Source organism: Eretmochelys imbricata, chromosome 1, assembly GCF_965152235.1.
Source record: "Eretmochelys imbricata isolate rEreImb1 chromosome 1, rEreImb1.hap1, whole genome shotgun sequence".
Lineage (NCBI taxonomy): Eukaryota > Metazoa > Chordata > Testudines > Cheloniidae > Eretmochelys > Eretmochelys imbricata.
Window position 1 is genome coordinate 81045716 of NC_135572.1, and position 22046 is coordinate 81067761.

General features: G+C 40.0%; 1 protein-coding gene across 1 annotated transcript in view; it reads left to right on the plus strand.

Annotated features, from left to right (window-relative positions):
- The first annotated feature begins 4197 nt into the window (after positions 1–4197).
- Positions 4198–22046, plus strand: part of UCHL3 (ubiquitin C-terminal hydrolase L3) — a 42197-nt gene continuing 24348 nt past the window's right edge. The window contains exons 1-4 of the mRNA XM_077812410.1: positions 4198–4326; positions 12446–12602; positions 13185–13270; positions 13837–13884. Coding sequence (XP_077668536.1) covers positions 4252–4326; positions 12446–12602; positions 13185–13270; positions 13837–13884 — 366 coding nt within the window. The 5' untranslated portion in view covers positions 4198–4251. The remainder of the gene's footprint in view (positions 4327–12445; positions 12603–13184; positions 13271–13836; positions 13885–22046) is intronic.

Below are 22046 nucleotides of genomic sequence, written 5' to 3' on the forward strand. Positions count from 1 at the left end.
GAATGAATCATGTGGCAGCAGGCTGGAGAAGGGTGTGAGGGTAGCACAGGCTGTGTTACAGCTTTGAACTGTCTCCAGAAACCACAGACAGGAGGAGAATGGCCCTTGTGTATTAGAATTGTGGGAGATTCAGCTAGCAGAAAGGAAATTATAATATAAGAAATTTACCATTCTTATCCAGCACATTTTAAGGTAGTTGAATTATATTTTTAATTCTGTTTTTGCACATTGAATTCCAATTTCATCCAAATAAAGATTGACACAGATTATTAATCTAGTAAATAAAAATACATCATGCATCACTTTCTAACAGAATTAAAATGTAAGAATTAAGAATCTTAAATGTACATAAACTATATAATTGCTTTAAACATGTGTATAAATACACACTATTCTCCTGGTTTAAAAAAAATACCAAATTCAGAGTAGAGGCTAGAGGTAATTGCAAATCAAGTAGTTTAAAATGATGCTTTAAAGATTACCAACCAATGAGAATCACCCTTTCTTTAGGAAAGTAATAACTAAAACATCCAAATGCAAAATAGGACTAAAATTGATTATTTAAACCAAGGCTTGCTGACTGTTGATTTAAATCATGGATTAAAATCAATGATTTAAATCATTTTTACTTTAATCGATCCACTATGTCTAGATTCTTTTATACTTCCTTTTAACACTGAATCAGATCGCCACTTAACTTATTATGAGAGTTTTGGCTAACTGTTCTGCACTGTGAGATAGCAAGTAAGGAGAATATTGGGAATAAAATGTTTAAAATGGCTAAGTGTCTAAGCTTCCCAAAACAGTGGGTATAAATCACAGCTGCTAAAAGAAAATGTAATAAACTAAATATGGTTGGAAGTATTTCATTGCTTTTCCTTCCTTACTTCCTCCCATACCACCTCACAAATACATGTAGTCTTGTGCACTCTGTTTCTACAAGGGCTAACAATCTCTTTTTATATCTTCAAACATTGGTAATTGGTACCCTGGGCTTCCTATGATGGACAGCCACCATGCCTCTCATCCAATGCAAGACTAATTTTAATCAGTATTTTAATTGTTTTCTACTTTATTTCAAATTGTCAAGAAAGGACTACAGTAATCAAATACTCATACTTTTTTGGGGGGGGGGGTACTCTTGAATGTAAACATCCCAGCCAACATCCTTGAGCAAAAAAATTAGGTCAGATTTGAATAAATCTACATAAGTGTACCTACCTGTTAGTTAATGTAAATAAATTTGCATAAATATGTGTGTACAGTGGGGGCACCATGCTAGGAAGGAGAGGGCTGAGAGATGTTTTTAATTTTGTCTCCCCCTTCCTTCCTTCTCTACTTGCATTATCATGTCATTCCAAAACACCCCACCAACCCAAAGAAACCAACACAAATCCTCACCTTTAAACAACTGGGGGGGGAGAGTTCTATTAAGCTTTTCAAAACACCTCCTTGGTGGTCCTCCCAGGCCCGAGTTAGCAGTTTTGAGAGCTACAGCAGGAGTTGCAGAGCTGCATCTGCTCACCAGCCAGCTCTCAGGATATGAGTTCTCCAGCCTTTCAGCAGGGGAGGGAGAAGCATTAGCCTGCCCATAATATGAGTGACCAGATTGTCCCTCACCAAGTGCAGGGGCTATTATTGGCTGCCCTTCCCCTTCTCCTGCATCCTGAGACTGCAGCCAGTTGAATAAGATTTCTTTTTAGATTAGGGGCAGACCTGTAGGAAGGTGTGAAAATCCATAACCTACATGGAAACCATGTAGCCCCTGCATATGCTAAGGGACAACAATGCAGGTTTGAAAGTTAAATACACTACTTTTCTAGACTGTGGAAGGAGTGTTCTAAGATAGGGCACTGGCATCTCACAGTGCTTTGCTTAGAATAAAATAAGGCAGAACAAAGTTGCTATGTTTCATCTGTCATAGTAACAATTGTTTCTGAACTGTGATTTGATCAAATTCATCTAATAATCTCTTTTCATGACATCTAACAAAACTGTCAATCAGAATGGCAAATATTTCAAAATTGTTAGATGGTTGTGTGTAGGTTCTGAAATCCTCCATATTTGAGGAGTAGAAGATAGTTATTTTAGGCTGTGTCTGACAAGTTTTACCAACAAAAGTAGTTGTTTAGTCAGAGATGTGAAAAAACATTCCTAAATGACGCAAATTTCCCCAACAAAAGTGCTGGTGTGGACAGTGCTATGTTGGCAGGAAAGGCTCTTTTTCTGACATAGCTAACACTGCTCATTGGGGGTGGTTTAATTAGGAGAACTCTCTCCTGCTGGCAAGGAACAGCTACACTCGAGAACTTATAGCAGCACAGCTGTAGTGGTACAGCTGTTCTGCTGTAAGAGCTGTTGTCATAAATATAAAGGGAAGGGTAAACCCCTTTGAAATCCCTCCTGGCCAGGGGAAAGCTCCTCTCACCTGTAAAGGGTTAAGAAGCTAAAGGTAACCTCGCTGGCACCTGATCAAAATGACCAATGAGGAGACAAGATACTTTCAAAAGCTGGGAGGAGGGAGAGAAACAAAGGGTCTGTGTCTGTCTGTAGTCGTCTTGGCCGGGGATAGACCAGGAATGGAGTCTTAGAACTTTTAGTAAGTAATCTAGCTAGGTATGTGTTAGATTATGATTTCTTTAAATGGCTGAGAAAAGAATTGTGCTGAATAGAATAACTATTTCTGTCTGTGTATCTTTTTTGTAACTTAAGGTTTTGCCTAGAGGGGTTCTCTATGTTTTTGAATCTAATTACCCTGTAAGATATCTACCATCCTGATTTTACAGGGGGGATTTCTTTATTTCTATTTACTTCTATTTTTTATTAAAAGTCTTCTTGTAAAAAACTGAATGCTTTTTCATTGTTCTCAGATCCAAGGGTTTGGGTCTGTGGTCACCTATGCAAATTGGTGAGGCTTTTTATCCAACATTTCCCAGGAAAGGGGGGGTGCAAGTGTTGGGAGGATTGTTCATTGTTCTTAAGATCCAAGGGTCTGGGTCTGTAGTCACCTAGGCAAATTGGTGAGGCTTTTTACCAAACCTTGTCCAGGAAGTGGGGTGCAAGGTTTTGGGAAGTATTTTGGGGGGAAAGACGCGTCCAAACAGCTCTTCCCCAGTAACCAGTATTAGTTTGGTGGTGGTAGCGGCCAGTCCAAGGACAACGGGTGGAATATTTTGTACCTTGGGGAAGTTTTGACCTAAGCTGGTAAAGATAAGCTTAGGAGGTTTTTTCATGCAGGTCCCCACATCTGTACCCTAGAGCTCAGAGTGGGGGAGGAACCTTGACAGCTGTAGTATAGACATAGCCTTAGTATGTGACGAACAACTTTAAAGGGAGATCTGTTCGTGAAGGGGAATGATCTAAGGTTCTCAACTGGAAGGCCATGAACCCCTGTTAGAGGCAGGTTCAGCTTCCATTTTTTTTAATGGCTAGACAAGTGGTAGTTCATGATCCAAAAGCTTTTTGCTGTTGTAATGTGTGGTCCTGGCATGGGAAAGGTTGAATACCACTGATCTAGAATTTAGTGAATAGCTCTGAAGAAATAAACTGCATAGTTATGGCCTAGCTTTCATTAATCTCTGTCTAGGTAAAATGGGTACTTTATGCTGGGTGTCATAGGGTTATTTTTATTATATATCATCCTTCTTGCAAAAGAACACCTCTAAAGTGTACTCTGTAAAATGCTCAACCATTAATCTCTTTAGTGAAGAAGGTCCTCTTAGGGGTCAGATTGCTCAAGTCAAGTGACTAAATGAGTTACGTGCCTATTAACACTCAATATGGTATACTTTTAAAAATACATGTGAGGGCAGGGATTTTTTTTCTTAAATCCATGCACTCAGCTTTCATCTATTACAGATCCATGTGCTCCTCTGGGATCTTACTTGTCTCAGTGACTAAAATACAACTTGAAAAATTGTTGACTTGAACATCCACTCCCCCTCCCATATGGCATTTAAATATAGTTAAAACTGTTTATGCTGTAACAATGGCTCCTCAAGTAGATTAGCAAAGCGTTACACTTTTTCAGTTTGTCAGTCATGACAATTTAACCTTACTTCATCTTCCTGTTTCCCTCTCAAATATCTTGATCTGCACAAAAAGTGTATTTAACTTCACAGGTGATCAAACGTGCTTCTGATGGATTATTTATGAACAAATCTGTTTAATACTGTGCCTTTTTCTTTTCCTTACTAGTTTCTCAAACAGTTAGGTATACATCCTGACTGGCAATTTGTAGATGTGTATGGTATGGATCCAGAACTACTTAGCATGGTGCCAAGACCTGTCTGTGCAGTGCTACTGCTCTTCCCAGTAACAGAAAAGGTAAATATTTACTATTGATACTTAGTAATTAAAGATCGGCAGATCGGTCAAAATGCCCTATCATATATAATATGAAATCTGTAATTGTTTACATCAGTGAGACTTAAAAAAAACAACAAGCTTTCTTCAAAGTTCCTCTGGTTTGTGATACATTCTGTTCTTGTCAAATAAGATTATTAAACAAAACTGCACAATTGAAAAAGTATTAAAAATAAATGTATAAACAAAGGATATCTGATGTTGCTCTCAGTCAGTGATAGATGTGAATGATAATTTAAAGGATTTTGATATCTTCTCTTAATGGAACGGCAATATTTATTTTTGCTGTTTTAATATTTATATCACATAAAGGCATGAACAAAGTGGTAAGAAGGGATATGGAAAATGTGGAAAATATCAAACAGCCATTTATAAAATGTGTATTGATTTTGTAGTATCATAATGCAGTCCGAGCTTTAATCACTGTCTAGAGAAGCCTGTAGCTCCAACATAGCTTTCATTTCTTGGACAGATTGGGCATGTTTGTAACTCTCAACTATTTTTGTAACTCAGCTATTACCAGCCTAACAAAGAAAATAACAGAACGCCACTAGCCGTCACCTTCAGCCCCCAACTAAAACCCCTCCAACGCATTATTAAGGATCTACAACCTATCCTAAAGGATGACCCAACACTCTCACAAATCTTGGGAGACAGGCCAGTCCTTGCCTACAGACAGCCCCGCAACCTGAAGCAAATACTCACCAACAACCACATACCACACAACAGAACCACTAACCCAGGAACTTATCTTTGCAACAAAGCCCGTTGCCAATTGTGCCCACATATCTATTCAGGGGACACCATCACAGGGCCTAATAACATCAGCCACACTATCAGAGGCTCGTTCACCTGCACATCCACCAATGTGATATATGCCATCATGTGCCAGCAATGCCCCTCTGCCATGTACATCGGTCAAACTGGACAGTCTCTACGTAAAAGAATAAATGGACACAAATCAGATGTCAAGAATTATAACATTCATAAACCAGTCGGAGAACACTTCAATCTCTCTGGTCACGCAATCACAGACATGAAGGTCGCTATCTTAAAACAAAAAAACTTCAAATCCAGACTCCAGCGAGAAACTGCTGAATTGGAATTCATTTGCAAATTGGATACTATTAATTTAGGCTTAAATAGAGACTGGGAGTGGCTAAGTCATTATGCAAGGTAGCCTATTTCCTCTTGTTTTTTCCTAACCCCCCCTCCCCCCCAGATGTTCTGGTTTAACTTGGATTTAAACTTGGAGAGTGGTCAGTTTGGATGAGCTATTACCAGCAGGAGAGTGAGTTTGTGTGTGTATGGGGGTGGGTTTTTGGAGGGGGGTGAGAGAGTGAGAGAACCTGGATTTGTGCAGGAAATGGCCTAACTTGATTATCATGCACATTGTGTAAAGAGTTGTCACTTTGGATGGGCTATCACCAGCAGGAGAGTGAATTTGTGTGGGGGGGTGGAGGGTGAGAAAACCTGGATTTGTGCTGGAAATGGCCTAACCTGATGATTACTTTAGATAAGCTATTACCAGCAGGACAGTGGGGTGGGAGGAGGTATTGTTTCATATTCTCTGTGTATATATAAAGTCTGCTGCAGTTTCCACGGTATGTATCCGATGAAGTGAGCTGTAGCTCACGAAAGCTCATGCTCAAATAAATTGATTGAACCAAACTGTAAACCCTGTATATAATGGAAGCCACCGCAAGCCAGGTATGCGGCAGCACCCTAGTTCCAGCACCTGTGGACTTCTGTCTGAACGATCCTGTTGATAGTTAACAATGAGATCATAATCGCATACTTCAGAACTGCTGTTTTTATCTGTTTTATCTGTTCTAGTTCATTAGTTTCATAGCTGTTCATTATGAGGATTTCAGTAGTCTTTAACATAACTGTTGTAACTAGATGTGGGAACGCTCAGCTCCCAGATGTGGGAAATACTAGTTATGTAACTAGTGTAATTAGTGTGACTCCTTTCTGAGCCATTCTGCTTTCCCAAATGGGTGCTTCTTGTTGCTGGCATATCATTTCCTTATTTTCCGATACTTCCACATCTCTCAATCTTGAGCCCTTACATCAGTACTAGCCCTTTGACAGAGGGGGACTGAATAAGCGGCTGTTTAGAACTGTTAATGTGCCTCCTTGAGGCCTCACAATTAGTGCTGCATAGTTTGCCCTGGTAGTCTGGAATGCTTACAGCAGAGCAGGCATTCTTTCCTTCCTGAAAGCCAACCTGACTGTAGTTTGTAATACCCCTAACCTCTGCTGGCCAGTTCAGTGAGTAATAGTGCCCAGAAATTGAATATGCCTTAGTAGTAGTATTGCTAGTTCATTGTACCAACAAGTAATTTTTTAATCCCATAAATACATTTTGTAGTGTTCTGGTTAAAGAAATGTAATGGATTTTTTGCAGCAGCATTGCTGTAAAAAAGTGCACAACAGAGCATTTTAGGCACATGTATAAAGCAGATAAGGTTATTTGCTTAGAGATTTATAACTATTGTTTATTGCAACCCTTTTTATTTCTGTGATTAACGAAGAAGTTAAAGGAGGGAAGCATCGTATTTCCAGAGAGAACAACATTCCAGCAGTAGATAAGAGAATGGAATGTTCTATAATTGACAAAACCAGCTGTCTAGTGCTTTCAGGTTTGCTGTGCTGACTGATAAAAATCAGTCATTAGGGCAGCATATTGAAAAGGTGGAAAGACTTAAAATCAGGACATACCTTCATTCTTGTAGTCCAGATTGTCTATCTGAAAACTTGCCTACTCTGTTCTACTTGCAAGCAGCTGTTTCTGGTTTATTTGTTTTTCCAGTTGTTTGTAAAAGCACTGTGTGTTTCTTTTATACTTATTTATTGGTAAACTTCTCCGCAGCAGACTAGATCACACCAAAAAAATGAAACAATACAGTAGTGTGTGTGTGTAGTGGGCTGAACATCAGCAAAAAATCCTCCCAATTCCATCGTTGTAGAGTATTTTCAAAGCAAAACAAGCTTTTGCTCCTAAAGGTAGCTTCTCTTCAGCAGAAATCCGGGAACTTGTACTGAGACCCAGAATTTGCTTGGTTGTCGCTGAGAGGCTCTCAGCAGCTCCAGTTCCCTCCCACCATGTCTTTCCTTCTGAACGGAAGGAAGCTGCTTATATCATTTCCCAGCCAGCTTTGGTAGAGTGACCTACAAACCCCAGCAGACCTTGAACTAAGGCTGGGTCTACACTATGAAAGTACTCTGATTTTACAGAAGTCGATTTTGGGAACAGATTGTATAAAGTCAAGTGCATGCGTCCACACTAAGCACATTAATTCGGCGGTGTGTGTCCACATTACCGTGGCAAGCATCGACATTCGGAGCGGTGTACTGTGGGTAGCTATCCCACAGTTCCCACTGTCCATTGGAATTCTGGGCTGAGCTCCCAATGCCTGATGGGGCCAAAAATTTGTCGCGGGTGGTTTTGGGTAAATGTCATCAGTCAATCCTACCTCCCTCCCTCCCTCCGTGAAAGCAACAGCAGACAATCATTTTGCACCCTTTTCCCTGGATTGCCCCAGCAGACGCCATAGCACGGCAAGCCTGGAGCCCGTTAAGCTCACCGCAGCAGTTATGACCATTGTCAACAGCTCGCGCATTATCGTGCAGTTCATGCCGAACCAGCACCTGAAAAACCAGGTGAGGAGGTAACGGCAGCGCGTCGATGAGGACATGAACGCAGATTTCTCTAAAACCATGGTCCCCAGCAATTTGGAGATCATGGTGTTACTGGGCAGGCTCATGCTGTGGAACGCTGATTCTAGGCACGGGAAACAAGTACAGAGTGGTGGGACCTCATAGCATTGCAGGTTTGGGATGATTCTCAGTGACTCCCAAACTTTCGCTTGCGTAAGGGCACTTTCATGGAACTTTGTGACTTGCTTTCCCCTGTCCTGAAGCACAAGAATATCAAGATGAGAGCAGCCCTCACAGTTCACAAGCTAGTGGCAATAGCCCTGTGGAAACTCGCAATGCCAGACAGCTACCGGTCAGTCAGTAATCAATTTGGAGTGGGCAAATCTACTGTGGGGGTTGCTGTGATGCAAGTAGCCAACACAATCATTGAGCTGCTGCTATCAAAGGTAGTGACTCTGGAAAATGTGCAGGTCATATTAGATGGCTTTGCTGCAATGGGATTCCCTAACTGTGGTGGGGCTATAGACGGAACGCATATCCCTATCTTGGGACAGCCTACCCCTTAATGCCCTGGCTCATGAAGCCGTACACAGGCACCCTGGACAGTAGTAAGGAACTGGTCAACTATAGGCTGAGCAAGTGGAAAATGGTGGTAGAGTGTGCATTTGGACGTTTAAAGGGTCGCTGGCACAGTTTACTGACTCGCTCAGACCTCAGCGAAACCAATATTCCCATTGTTATTGCTGCTTGCTGTGTGCTCCACAATCTCAGAGAGTAAGGGGGAGATGTTTATGGCAGGGTGGGAGGTTGAGGCAAATCGCCTGGCTGCTGAATATGCGCAGCCAGATACCAGGGCGATTAGAAGAGCACAGCAGGGAGCGCTGCGCATCAGAGAAGCTTTGAAAACTAGTTTCATGACTGGCCAGGGTACTGTGTGACAGTTCTGTTTGTTTCTTCTTGATGAAAACCTGCCCCCTTGGTTGCCTCTAAATTCCCTGTAAGCCACCCGCCCTCCCCCCTTCGATCACAGCTTGCTTGCAAAGGAAATAAAGTCACTATAGTTTAAAAAACATGTATTCTTTATTAATTGATTACAAAAACAGGGAGATAACTCACAAGGTAGACCAGGTGGTGTGTGGGAGGAGAGTAGGCGGGAAGGAAAAGGCCACTTTAAAACTTCTTGAATGACAGTCTTCTGTTGCTTGGGCTGTCCACTGGGGTGGAGTGGTTGGATGCGCGGAGCCTTCCCCCCCTCCACGTTCTTGGGCATCTGGGTAAGGAGGCTGTGGAACTTGGGGAGGAGGGAGGACGGTTAAACAGGGGCTGCAGTGGCAGTTTGTGATCCTGCTGCCATTCTTGAACCTCCACCAGATGCCAGAGCATGTCTGTTTGATCCCGCAGTAGCCCCAGCATTGCCTCATGCCTCCTCTGATATTCCTGCCGCCACCTTTCCTCACGTTCATCAGCCACTTTCCTGTACTTTGATATTGTGTCCCTCCACACATTCTGCTGAGCTGTCAGTGCCAGATGACTGCATGAGCTCAGAGAACATTTCATCACACGTGCGTTTTTTTTCACCGCCTCATCTGAGATAGCCTTTGGGACGGAGGAGGGAGGCTTGAAACATTTGCAGCTGCTGGAGGAGAAAAAGGGAGTGAAGTATTTAAAAAGATACGTTTTACAGAACAATGGCTATACTCTTTCACGGTGAACAACACTATTCACATTACATAGCACATGTGATTTTTGGTACAAGATTGCATTTTGCATCTTATATTGAGTGCCTGTGGCTTTGGTGTTAGAGATCACACACGCAGTGCCGGGAAACAGAATTCGGCTTGCAGGAGGCCATGGTAAGCCATAGTCTTTAGGCTTCTGCAACCTTCGTAACAGCAGTGCCCTCCTCTCCCATACCAAGCAAAGCACGTTGAGTTGGCCATTTAGTGCTGCGGTTTTGCTGTTAACGTGCAGTAGCAGAAACCAAACTAACCCCCACACCCATCCAATTTTCTGGGATGTTGTTTTACCTCTCACCCCACCACATGGCTGGTATCCGGGAAGATCCCTGCTAGCCAAATGCCAACAGCTAAGTGCCAATGCCCCCCGCCCCTCACCGCGTGGCTAACTGCTGGGAGGATATCTTTTCAGCCCCAGGCAAACAGCCCAGTAGGAACGGCCACCTCTGAATGTCCCCTTAATTAAATTCCTCTATTTCAACCAGGTTACCATAAACCATATCACTCTCCTGAGGATAACACAGAGAGATAAAGAACAGATGTTGCTTGAATGCCAGCAAACACCGGGACCGTACGCTGCTAGGCTTTGTCATACAGTGATACCAGATTACTTGCTACTAGCATAGCGTGGTAAAGTGTCCTACCATGGAGGACGTAATAAGGCTGCTCTCCCCAGAAACCTTCTTCAAAGGCTTTTAGAGTACCTCCAGGAGATGTCCCTGGTCGATTTCCGCTCCATTCCCCAGACACGTTAACAGACTTTTCCAGTAGCTGTACTGGCCACGAATGCATCCCAAGTCCTCAGGGCTAATTAATCATTAAAAAACACTTGCTTTTATAACATGTATTGTATTTTAAAAGGTACACTCACCAGAGGTCCCTTCTCCGGCTTCATTGGGTTGGGAGGGTATTTCAGTCAGGGTGATAAAAAGATCCTGGCTGTCTGGGAGAATGGTGTGCTGTGTGATCTCCTCAAGCTCATCCTCCTCATCTTCCCCATCCGCAAAATCCTCAGGCATGGCGGAGAGTACCCCATCATCGGAGTCCATGGACGGGGTGGGGTAGTGGTGGCGGCCCCCCCTAGAATTGTATGCAGCTCATAGTAGAAGCAGCATGTCTGGGGCTCTGTCCTGGAGTGTCCGTTCGATTAATTGGTTTTCTGGTACGAGCTTGTCTGAGCTCCTTAAGTTTCACACAGCACTGTGTTGGATCCCTGCTGTAGCATCTGTCCCTCATGGCCTCGGAGATTTTTTGAAATATTTTGGCATTTCATCTTTTGGAACATAGTTCTGATAGCACGGATTCCTCTCCCCATACATCAATCAGATCCAGTACCTCCCGTTTGGTCCATACTGGAGCTCTTTTTCGATTCTGGGACTGCATGGTCACCTGTGCTGATGAGCTCGCCCGGACAAACATGAAATGAGATTCAGAAGTTCCAGGGGCTTTTCCTGTACACCTGGCCAGTGCATCCGAGTTCAGAGTACTGTCCAGAGCGGTCACAATGGTGCACTGTGGGATAGCTCCCGGAGGCCAATACCTTCGAATTGCGTCCATGCTAACCCTAATTTGAAACGGTAATGTCGATTTCAGTGCTAATCCCTTCATTGGGGAGGAGTACAGAAGTCTGTTTTAAGAGCTCTTTATGTCAAAAAAAAAAATGGCTTAGTTGTGTGGACGGATGCAGGTTTAATTCGATTTAACGCTGCTAAATCCGACACAAACTCGTAGTGTAGACCAGGCCTGAGACTTCCAATGGTTCCCTACAGAGGGGAGTCTACCCAGTATCCAGGAGCTCTATCATCAAACTCTAAACGGCAGAAGCAATGGTCTGGATATCCTTCCTTCCTGAAACCATTTCTTCACTCCTTATTGGCTACCTTCTTTATCCCAAAGGTCACTACTGTAGTTGACAAACTCTGGAATCCCCTTGTGCCACCCCAGGATGCTTCCCTCACCAGTAGACCCTGTTACAATATGAATACATATATAAATTTAGTAATTGTCAGATTACACAGCCAAACTGTGTGCCCTGGAATAATTTTGTTTATTCTGTTCAGTTTGTCGTCGTCTTATGGTGTCAAAAGGCCCATTTGCAAAGTTATCAGTACCACTCAGAAACATATAAATGACTCAACTTTTTCTGGAAAAGGTTAAGACTATATACTGGAGCCTCTACAATGCTTCATTTTTTTTCCCTTTTAGCGCAGTTATTTATTGTACTCCACTTTGCTTGCCATAGATGTAAAACTTCCGTTACCTTCTTCAAGGCCTTTTGTTGGATTGCAGGGAGACAAAGGAGGCTGTGGTAGAGGGGACTGTTTCTCTAAAAGTGAGCCTAGCTTATCAATCTTCATTTTTGAACGTTCTTGACATAACACTAGATGGCACAACAAGTTAAGTGTTTTAGAATATTGGATAAAAGACACTGATGTTTAGCTGGTGACAAGATACTGATTTAGGATTTGATCTCACAGATTTATACAAGCGAATAATCTCAGGTACATCAATGAGATTGGTCATGTGAATAAAGTTTGCAATCCCTTACTTATTCGGTTCTGCTTCCTTCTGTTTCAAACTACTATTAAAATTTTAATGGAGCTTTTGTTTTTGGACAGGAAATTTGAAATAGTTCACTGTAATTGTTCTACATGCAAGACACTTCTGATTTTCTTTTCCAGTATGAAACATTCAGAACAGAAGAGGAAGAGAGAATAAAAGCCCAGGGACAAAATGTCAGATCATCAGTATATTTCATGAAGCAAACTATCAACAATGCTTGTGGAACAATTGGACTTATTCATGCTATTGCAAACAACAGAGATAAAATGAACTTTGGTAAATCTTTTCTCTTAATATACTGAATATTATTTTTTGGAGGGTAGGTGGCGCAGTACTTCTTTCATAGTGTTGACTCTACTTGAAAATTCTTTAAAAGACAAGTAGAAATTCACCATTAGTCGTCTTGTCTTAATTATACAACAGCAATACAACACAGACTTTTGTTAGTTGGCAGTCATTAAGAATTTTTAGTAATACAAAGGATAGTAATACAGCATATAGTTAAATGAATAAAATGGAACTCCAAATTCAAAGTAGCAGATACCATATTAATATTTCACACCATAATAAGAGTCTGGTGACTTTAAATTGTTTTGTCATTGTATGTAGTGGAACAGAATGTGTTGCATTATAGGCTTAAGTCTCCTGTCTGGATGTAAATACACTGTATGCCTTGTGTACAAGCTTTTTGACAATGTAATGTTTAATATTAGCCCAGAGGAAAAGTAAAGAAGAAATAATACAAATCAGAATTGTTCCTTATGTTGTAACCTTTCAGTTTTCATCTAATTTTCTAAGTTGCGTAGAACAGTAAGAGGAATTGAATGATTTATTAATTTTTATTTATTTATTTTTAAGAATCAGATTCTACATTGAAAAAATTCCTGGAAGATTCGTTACCTATGAGTCCTGAAGAGAGAGCCAAATATTTAGAAACCTATGAAGTTAGTATCTTTTTTTTCTTTCTTTTAAATATAGTAGAATTGTTAGCAGGAATAGTCTTGCATCTAAGTCCTGATCCAGCAAACACTGATGTGCTTAAATAGTCCCATTGTTGTAAATGGGGTTGCTCATGTGTTTAAAGTTAAGCACGTGCTGAAGTGCTTTGCTAGATTAAGACATAAATGCTTTATTGTAAATGTTGCTTGCTACTAGTGGGGAATTAGTAATCTCACTAACACGTGGATGACTTTAACAACTGTTGTTTGATTTTAACTTTGCATGAAACAGCATTACAGTTTTAAAAAACTCTTAACACTTTTAAAATACTGTCTTTTTTAAAAAATTGAGATATCTTGAGGTTAGTTAATGTCTAATCAATATTTCTAATAGTTACAATCCTAAAAAATCATACCATATAGTATATAGCACAACTTTCCTCTACTTTAATGTAGACTTCCATAACCTACAAGTTAAAATGAAGAAAATAGAGTGAGTCTTTAAACACCTGCTATTTTAGGAAATGATTTTTTTTGTTTGAAGTCTAATTAAACATGTTTTCTAATTTCAGGCTATTCGTGTTACTCATGAATCCAGTGCCCATGAAGGTCAGACTGAGGTATTCCATTTTTTTAATTTTGTTTATTTTACGAACATAATACCTTGAGAGAATGTTTCAAGTTGTTTGATTTTTCAACCATTTTAATATTTTCTTTATTTCATGTAAAATCTACACTAGAACGAAAGTTGCCAGCCTCAAATGTTCAAAAATCATGACTGGATTAAAAAGGAGATTTTTTTCTTTTAGTTGTGGTTTTTTATTTCCCATTAGGTTTCTGAGCCATTAGGGTGCCTTAGGTCATATTTTCAAGCTTTTCTCCGTAGCCAAGAAGATCTGGTAATTTCATTTTTTTAAGAGAAATACCAAATATTGCAAAACTTTTCTAATAAAATCACAAGAGTTGGTAACATTGTACTTTGCATGTTTTGTGTCAACAGAAAATTAACTCTGACGTTAACTTTATAAACAAGATATAAATTAGTCATTGAAGCTGAAAAAGTGGCTTTGACACTTTTTTATAACTTTTTTTATATAGGACAAAACTACTTAATGTTGGGAATACAAATCCTCAAATATTAACACCTCATGAACATGGGTGCGATGTTGCTTGGGTACAGACAACTTCAGTTAAGCTCTAAAATCTATGCTATAAACTTAATTTTAAAATGCTGTAAAATAATCCAGTCATTTTCAAGTTTGCGGGGGAGAGACTTGTATATGCTTCTCAGTCAGTATTAGAAGACACCCCTTACTTACATGTGTAACAAGCAGGTCTGTGTTGTTTCTGGCAAATCTCAAATTTCTTTCTTCACTGTGCATTCTCCAAGTCGTTAAATGTTGTACGAAGCCTGGAAACCTGAACATAGTTTGGAGTAATGGCAGCACCCGTATAGATTTTTAATACATGCATGTTTTTTTTGTCTTGTCTGGACTATGTGGAGGTTGGGAAATAGGGGTTAAAATGGAAGATTTTGTTAGCTAGGAAAAGGTAGAGAAATGGCTCGAGTTCTAGGCATCCAGAAGGCAGTTGAAGCTTCTGGCAGATAAAGTTTTCTCTTTGCTGATAAATGGTGGTAATTTGCACCTGTCTTGGAGCTCATTTTTATTAGTCTCAGAAAGAAAACACTGTGCCAATTTACATTTGGTTCGTGTTTGGAAGTATATCTTCACAGCCGATGGCTAGAAAGTTAACTACTTTTTAAGTGAAGCCTTAGATTTGGAGCACAAAACTTTAAAAAGGGATAGATTCCCCTGTCACCAAGGGGGAAAAACATGGGCTTTTAGATTAACTTCAGCAAAATAACATTAGTCTAACAAAGTAGCTTTCTAACTACTCCCTAAATTCCCCTCTGTGGTCACTGAGTAACATCTGAACGAGTCTGTCTACCAGTATTTTTCCCTAAGCCACATTCATTAGCAGGGGAATCCATACTTTAGATGTTAGTGGTCCTTTTTAGTTATTTTCCAGATCAGTACATGCTTTCCTAGATGTGTGGCATCAGTCTACGCAGAGCAAATTTTACCTTAAATCTCTTATGGCCTTGCTAGTGTCTCTGTATTCTAAGACCTTAGAATACTTCACAACAGGTCTGAAGGAGCCTCTGTCTGAGGCCAGATTGAGGCATAGGGACTATATGCCCATGGCTAGGACTCTGACTCCCAGAATCCTGTGATTACGTCACTTTCATTTTTTATTTAAGAAAACAACACTCCCTGGCCCTCATGTTTGAAAAGAAAAGATTGAAAATGTGACCCAAATGTAAGCAATGCAGTGATGTCTGCAGATTCAGTCAGACAGCTTGAAACATCTGTAAGCGGAGTGAACTTGTTTCAATACAAGTCAAAGCAGGAAGTATGAGTAAAGTATAAAATCCAAAATTACAGGTGGAAAAACATTTTTTGTACCTAACTACTTAAAAATAGGATATTGGAATGTGCTTACTGAGAAGTGGATACAGAGCGGGTTGCCTGTCACAGTAGCAGCAAAGGTTTTGTTTTTCAGGTATAGGGAAATAAAGGTTTCCTGGGTTACATGGCAGACTTTTGCAGAGTAACCAATCTTCTGCATTTAGACTTATGGGAAAACCATAAATTCTTTCTAAAATTCTTTAATTAATAAAGTATCTTTTTTATTACAGTTTTTTGGGAGGATGAAAAAACGGTGCCAGATGTCTGACACACATGAGCAAAAAAACCTTGTTTAAAATCTCCTGTCACCACCTTACTTTACCAAATTCAAAAAACAACTTTCCAAAGCAGAGAACAAGATTCAGACTGACTCCTGAAATAACTTTACTGGAACGGATATGATTAAGTAATAAGCTGGTGGCTGTCCACAGAGCTTGTCTAACCTAAGTAAAAGCAGGCTGTAGAACCCTGCAGCACTTATACTATAAACTCTAGGAAACCTATATGTGTAATATATGGAAAATTTTTGTAGAAAACTGCATTCTTAAAATAACTGTAGAACAGGAGCTTTGGTTACCTCGCTACTGTAACCTCACCAAAAACATAACCTAGTATCGTTTTAGATATTCCACAAACACACTTACAGTTTGAGATACAATTATTGTTTAATGGGTGTTGTAAAATGATTTGTGCATTTTTGCCCAGCTGCATATGGTTAACAGTATACCCTTTTGTGAGCTACAGCTCACGAAAGCTTATGCTCAAATAAATTGGTTAGTCTCTAAGGTGCCACAAGTACTCCTTTTCTTTTTGCGAATACAGACTAACACGGCTGTTTAGAGATATGGAGGTGTGTACTTGAGAGAGATGGTCTGAAAATCAGCAGAAATAGAACAGAGTATATGGTTTGTAGACTCAGTGATACCTTGCAGGAAGACAACAAAACTGTAAGTCTGGAGGGGCAGTCACTATCAAAGTTACAAAGCTCAAGTACCTAGTTTTGATAGTACAGCTGAACTCAACAACAAACTAATAAGCAGAGAGGCATGTACTAAACGGAGAGAAGTGAGCAAAGTCATCTTTAATTGAATGCCTATCAAATTGAAAAATAAGATCTGCATGATGGTAATTAGGTTTGTACTTTTGTATAGCTCCACATGCTGGGCACTGATGAAGAGGCAGGAGAAAATCTTGAATACAGTGGAAATGAAAAGGTTAAGATGGATGCTTGGAGTTACAAGGATAGACCATGTTACGAACAAATTAATTACGGGAAGTGTGAAGATATAGAAAAGCTGAGGGAATCCAGAATTACATGGTTTGGGCATGTGAAAAGAAGATCAGAAGAATATATAGGAAACAGGGTGTGAATCTTAGAAGTAGGAGGTAGGAGAAGGGCTGGAGGACCCAAACTAGATAGATGGATGTTATACAAAAAGATTTGATTAGCTGCATAGTTTCTGACAAACTGCTTCAAGAAAGACTGGAATTGAGAAGGACTCAGAGACAGCCCCACATCAGTGGAACGAAGGCGAGGAGGAGGAGGAAAAGAGAAGATGACAGTGGGGAAAATATACCCTAGTATACCACCTGTTATGGAAGTACAGAAATAATTTCCTACTTTTTGACATTGTACTACTTCTGGATTTCTTGTATGTTTCCTACTTCTGGCTACCAGGTGACAGCTTCAACTACAGCTGTGCATGTTTGGCTAAGAAAGATGAGACCCTGGAACTGAGTAATCTTTAAATTGTTGTACCATGATTGCTGTGTAGCAGTATAACTGTCACCCCTTCTAGTGGCAACACACAACTTATTATTTCCATTGAAACTTGACAAACAATTCTGGCAATGAGAAATTTAATTTTGGAAAATCAAAATGAACTGCTGCTTTTAGTTGCTCATAAATTGAGAGAATTGGTCTCAAATTCACAGTTTACTTATGGATTCATTAATGTATATGAATACATGAACCTAAAGCTATGTTACAGTTCAGCATTGTGACTAGGATTGGTATTTTTTAGAGAGATTGGAGTTGTAGTAACTCTGAAGTTTCTTGAAAACCAGTAAGTTGGAATCATAGTTTAGCTGGAAGTCTTCCTTATGTTGAACCGTGACTGCAAATTCTAGGCTATAAGAAGTTGTTTAGCATGCCAGCAGAACTTTCTTGGAATGTAACATGCTCAGGCTTTGATTGTGATTGCTGTGGTTAGCCTTGGCGATGGTAAACTAAAGAGTGAAGACATTCTGTTTTCAACCATTGTAAAATGTAGGCTTTCAAAGGTCTTTGGTTTCCTGGGTTATTATGATTTATTGGTTAAGAAATAACATGAAGGAACTTGCCATTATCTTTTTCTATGGAGCGTATAATGGTATTTTGTGTATTTTGACATATAGCCCATGTTTTTGCATGATTTTTTTTTTCCAGGAACCCATGTGACTTCCTTAAGGAATGTTTTTTGCAGCTTCTCCAAGGTTCCAGTGACACTATTGCAGCCATTATAAATATGGGTCATAATAGTGTTTTTTACAATTTTTAATACTCCAAAACATACCCTGTAAAGGAAATGAAATGAAATTTTAAACATTCTGTAGCCTGACCAAAGTATTCTTTCTTTTTTCACTTTCTATCTTACGTTCTTACTGAAAGGTTGGGTTTACATGTTCTCTCTCCCAACTATCCAGAAAACAAGAAATATATTTACAATCACTTTCACTCAAACTATGATTCACTGTGTTCCACTGTCACTTGTATCACAGTGGAGTATTTGAGAGAGAGATGTGCGGTCCAGCTCTGATACTCCAGTTGCAGTATGTGAAGGAATTTCACACCCCCAACCAGAGCCCTCACCCCCTTCTGCACCCCAATCCCAATTTTGTGAGAATTCATGGCCCGCCATACAATTTCTATTCCCAGATGTGGACCTCGGGCCAAAAAGTTTGCCCACCCCTGCCATAGAATCTCAACCACTTCAGGAGGATTCTAGATTGATTTGACTGAAATAACTTTTCAAGAAATTTACAACTGAGGTGAATTAAATATGGAAGAGTATTTAGGACTTTAATCTGGACACTATTTATTTTCAAGGCCCTATGTCTGAGGCCATTTGTCTCACTAAATAGTACTCTCAAGAGATTTTCAAAATATGCTTACCTCCATTATGGACTGGATTATAAATTGCAGGGAAATACACTGGAAAAAAAAAAAAATCCATCTACCGGTTACAGAGCCTGTAAGTAATTTAGGCCAAAAACTCCGCTTTTTGGAGGGATGCCTTCTGGATTGTAGAGATGTTGAATTTTAAATCTGCTGTTCTTAAGTACCAACCTGAAATATTTTCTTCTGCCATTACAAGCAGCTGTTCAGTAAGCAGATAAAGCACAGGTCAGCTAACAAACTCTCTTCCCAACAATATTGTGCTGACTTCAATATTCCCAGTGTTGACAGAACAAAAAAAATTTTTTTATGGTGACTTCTAAAAATAGTTGATGAACTAAAAGCTACACAATCAATTAAAATGTTGTAATTAAGCTTTCCTAATTAGTCACTTGGATGACTAAAAAACAATGTACTGTCTTTATCTTCAGATAGTACTATTTTACTGTTAAATAAAATGTAATACATTGCAGGATAACTGAGGTAAAAGCTGTTTTTGAGCTTCAGTTTTGAAATTTTGTTACTTGATAAGTGTATTACCTATATGAAGATTAAGTTCAGATGATGTTGTCTTCGATGTTCTCTAACAGCTTTCAATGGAAAGTGTGTGTGGAGATGTTTTCAATCCAACAGACGTTCAGTAAAGGTTGAAAGTTGTAAAATATATTTACATTTGCTACTATATGGATTTTGTCACCGTAGTATCTGAGTGCATACTACTTTGGGAAGTGTGTGGGGAAAAAATAACATTTTGAGGTTATTTCTCGCAATTGGACTTCTCTGTGTACAATGTGCACTCAGCATAGTATGAAGTATTCTGTCTCTACATGTGTTGAAACATTAAATCCGCTTAATGTAATAACTTCCGACCCATCAACGTAAGTCTTCAAAAAAAAAAAATTGTTCAGCTGTGATAAATTGTAGTTTAATTATGAATACCTGCCTAGAAACAATTTTCATTTTGATCCAACATTCTAATACTTTTTAAAAGGCACTGCGCAAACACTGATGAACACAATGCCCGTATGCAGTAGGTGTATACACACTTTTATGTTCGTGAATTTGGAGGCAACTTAATATAAATCTTGTTTACAGGTAGGTGGTAGTATTATGTTTGAAACATTTTACAGTGTGTTCCTATATTAACATTCATACTTATTGAATAAGTCTGTATATAAAAAACCTGAAATTAAAATTAAACATTTATTCCAAATTTCTCATCTGTGGTATAGCATAGATGATATCCGCTTCTGTGATAATTCTGGAGTTTATTTGCCACAGATTATTAGTGCGCCATCTTTTTTTTTTTTTTTTTTTTTTGTCATTTTAATTTGTAATTTCATGAAGGATTTTAATCCTCTAGAATTCTCGGCATTTTGCAGGAAGGTACTTCAACTACAAATCGTTTCATCTTGTATAATTGCATAGCCCAGGAGTCTCCCTTTTCCCTTATGTTTGCTGATTGCTATTATGGACCTTGGTAGAGGATACCATCTAAAGCTGTGTTTGTGACTTCCAAGTCTCAAATTAAAATGGAAATGTCGTGCTTAATGGAATCCTTAATAAATATGCATCATCTCTAAATATAGAGATATTTTGGAATAGCAACAGTCAAAATAATCTGTATTGGCTCTCTGTATTAAACAATAGAGGGCTCAGATCATTTAAATAGTAGGTGGAGTTAAAAATATCAGACCTTGTAAAAATATTTTTAAAAATACTTATGCATTGAATTAAGTGACTGCAGAAAGTAATCTTGTTAAGTAATACTGGCAATCTGCCTTCTGTGGATTTCCTAATTCCTAGTAGTCCAGACATCACACTTGTCTAATTACTATTAAAAAAAAAAAAAAAACCCTTAAACTTTTCTTTGATAAGTGAAAGAAATTCAGGAGGCAAGCTGATCATGAGGTCCGAATACAAGGAGAAGATAGCTCATATTAGAGGGCTCTTTAATATAGCAGACAAATGCATAACCAGATCTAATGACTAGAAAATGAAACTGGAAATAAAATGTAAATTAAGTAACAGGTGAAACAGCTTACCAAAGGATAAGGTAATTCTCTATCAGTTGTAGTCTTTAAATCAAGATTAAGTAGATACCTTTCTAAAAGATACAGACAGTTTGGTATTAAGGAAGAATTACTTACTGAATTCTATGGACTGTTATGCAGGAAGGGTGGTTATATGGCCTTAGTAGTCCATTGTCCCTTAGAGGCTGGAAGAAAGGCAAGACGTAAGGGATGTGCTTTAATTAGACTGCAACTTTATTAATTTAACTAATTTGGGAATTATCCAGCAATAATGCACACAGTACACATCCTCATACCTTCCACTTCACCCAGAGAGTCTCAGTGGCTGCACAGCGAGTTCCAGCAGGTGGAAGAGGGTGCCAGATAGAAGGTTTGAGCCCGGAAAGTATACTTAGGGGACCCGAAGATTGGGGCAGCGTCTGGGTTCCATTCAAGCTTGAAGTACTCCTGGGATCCAGAGTGCAGGGGCTTGGATTCCCCTTACAGTAGTCCTAGTGGGAGGCCTGTAAGGGGTGCTCCCTAAAATCTGTGACATCTGGTCTGTCAGCAGGGCCAGCTTTAGTGGTGGTTGATGCTGGCGATTGCTCAGGGCACCATGATCAGGGGGTGACTGTCCAAGTGCCGCAAACTGGTGGGCCTGGTCTGCTGGAGCAGGTGTGAATGCAGGCAGTGCTTAATTTATAATGAAAGAGGTGTTGAGGCTCAAGCTGGGTGGCCAGAGAGCAGCAGCTGCTGGCTGGGTATCCAGCTCTGAAGGCAGCACCACTGCCAGCAGCAGCACAGAAGTAAGGGTAGCATGGTATCGTATTGTCACTCTTACTTCTGTGCTGCTGGTGATGGCAACTGCTGGCCAAGAGCCTAGAGGTGCTGGGGCTAAGTCTCGGCAAGCCCCGGCACAAATTAAACACTAAGTGCAAGCAAGCCTTGGGCTGGAGCCCCTGGCCAGCTGAGGGTGGGCGATGTTGCCCGGAGCTGCCAGCCTGGCGGGGAGGCGCACGCAGGGGGGCTTGCTCCTGCGGGACCAGTGGGCCAGCCCTGGGTCCCTCTTTTCCATGGGCAAGGTTGGGGGCTGCACGCTTGCTCTCCTCCTGGTAGGTTGTCGGGGGGTTTATGGCCAGGGG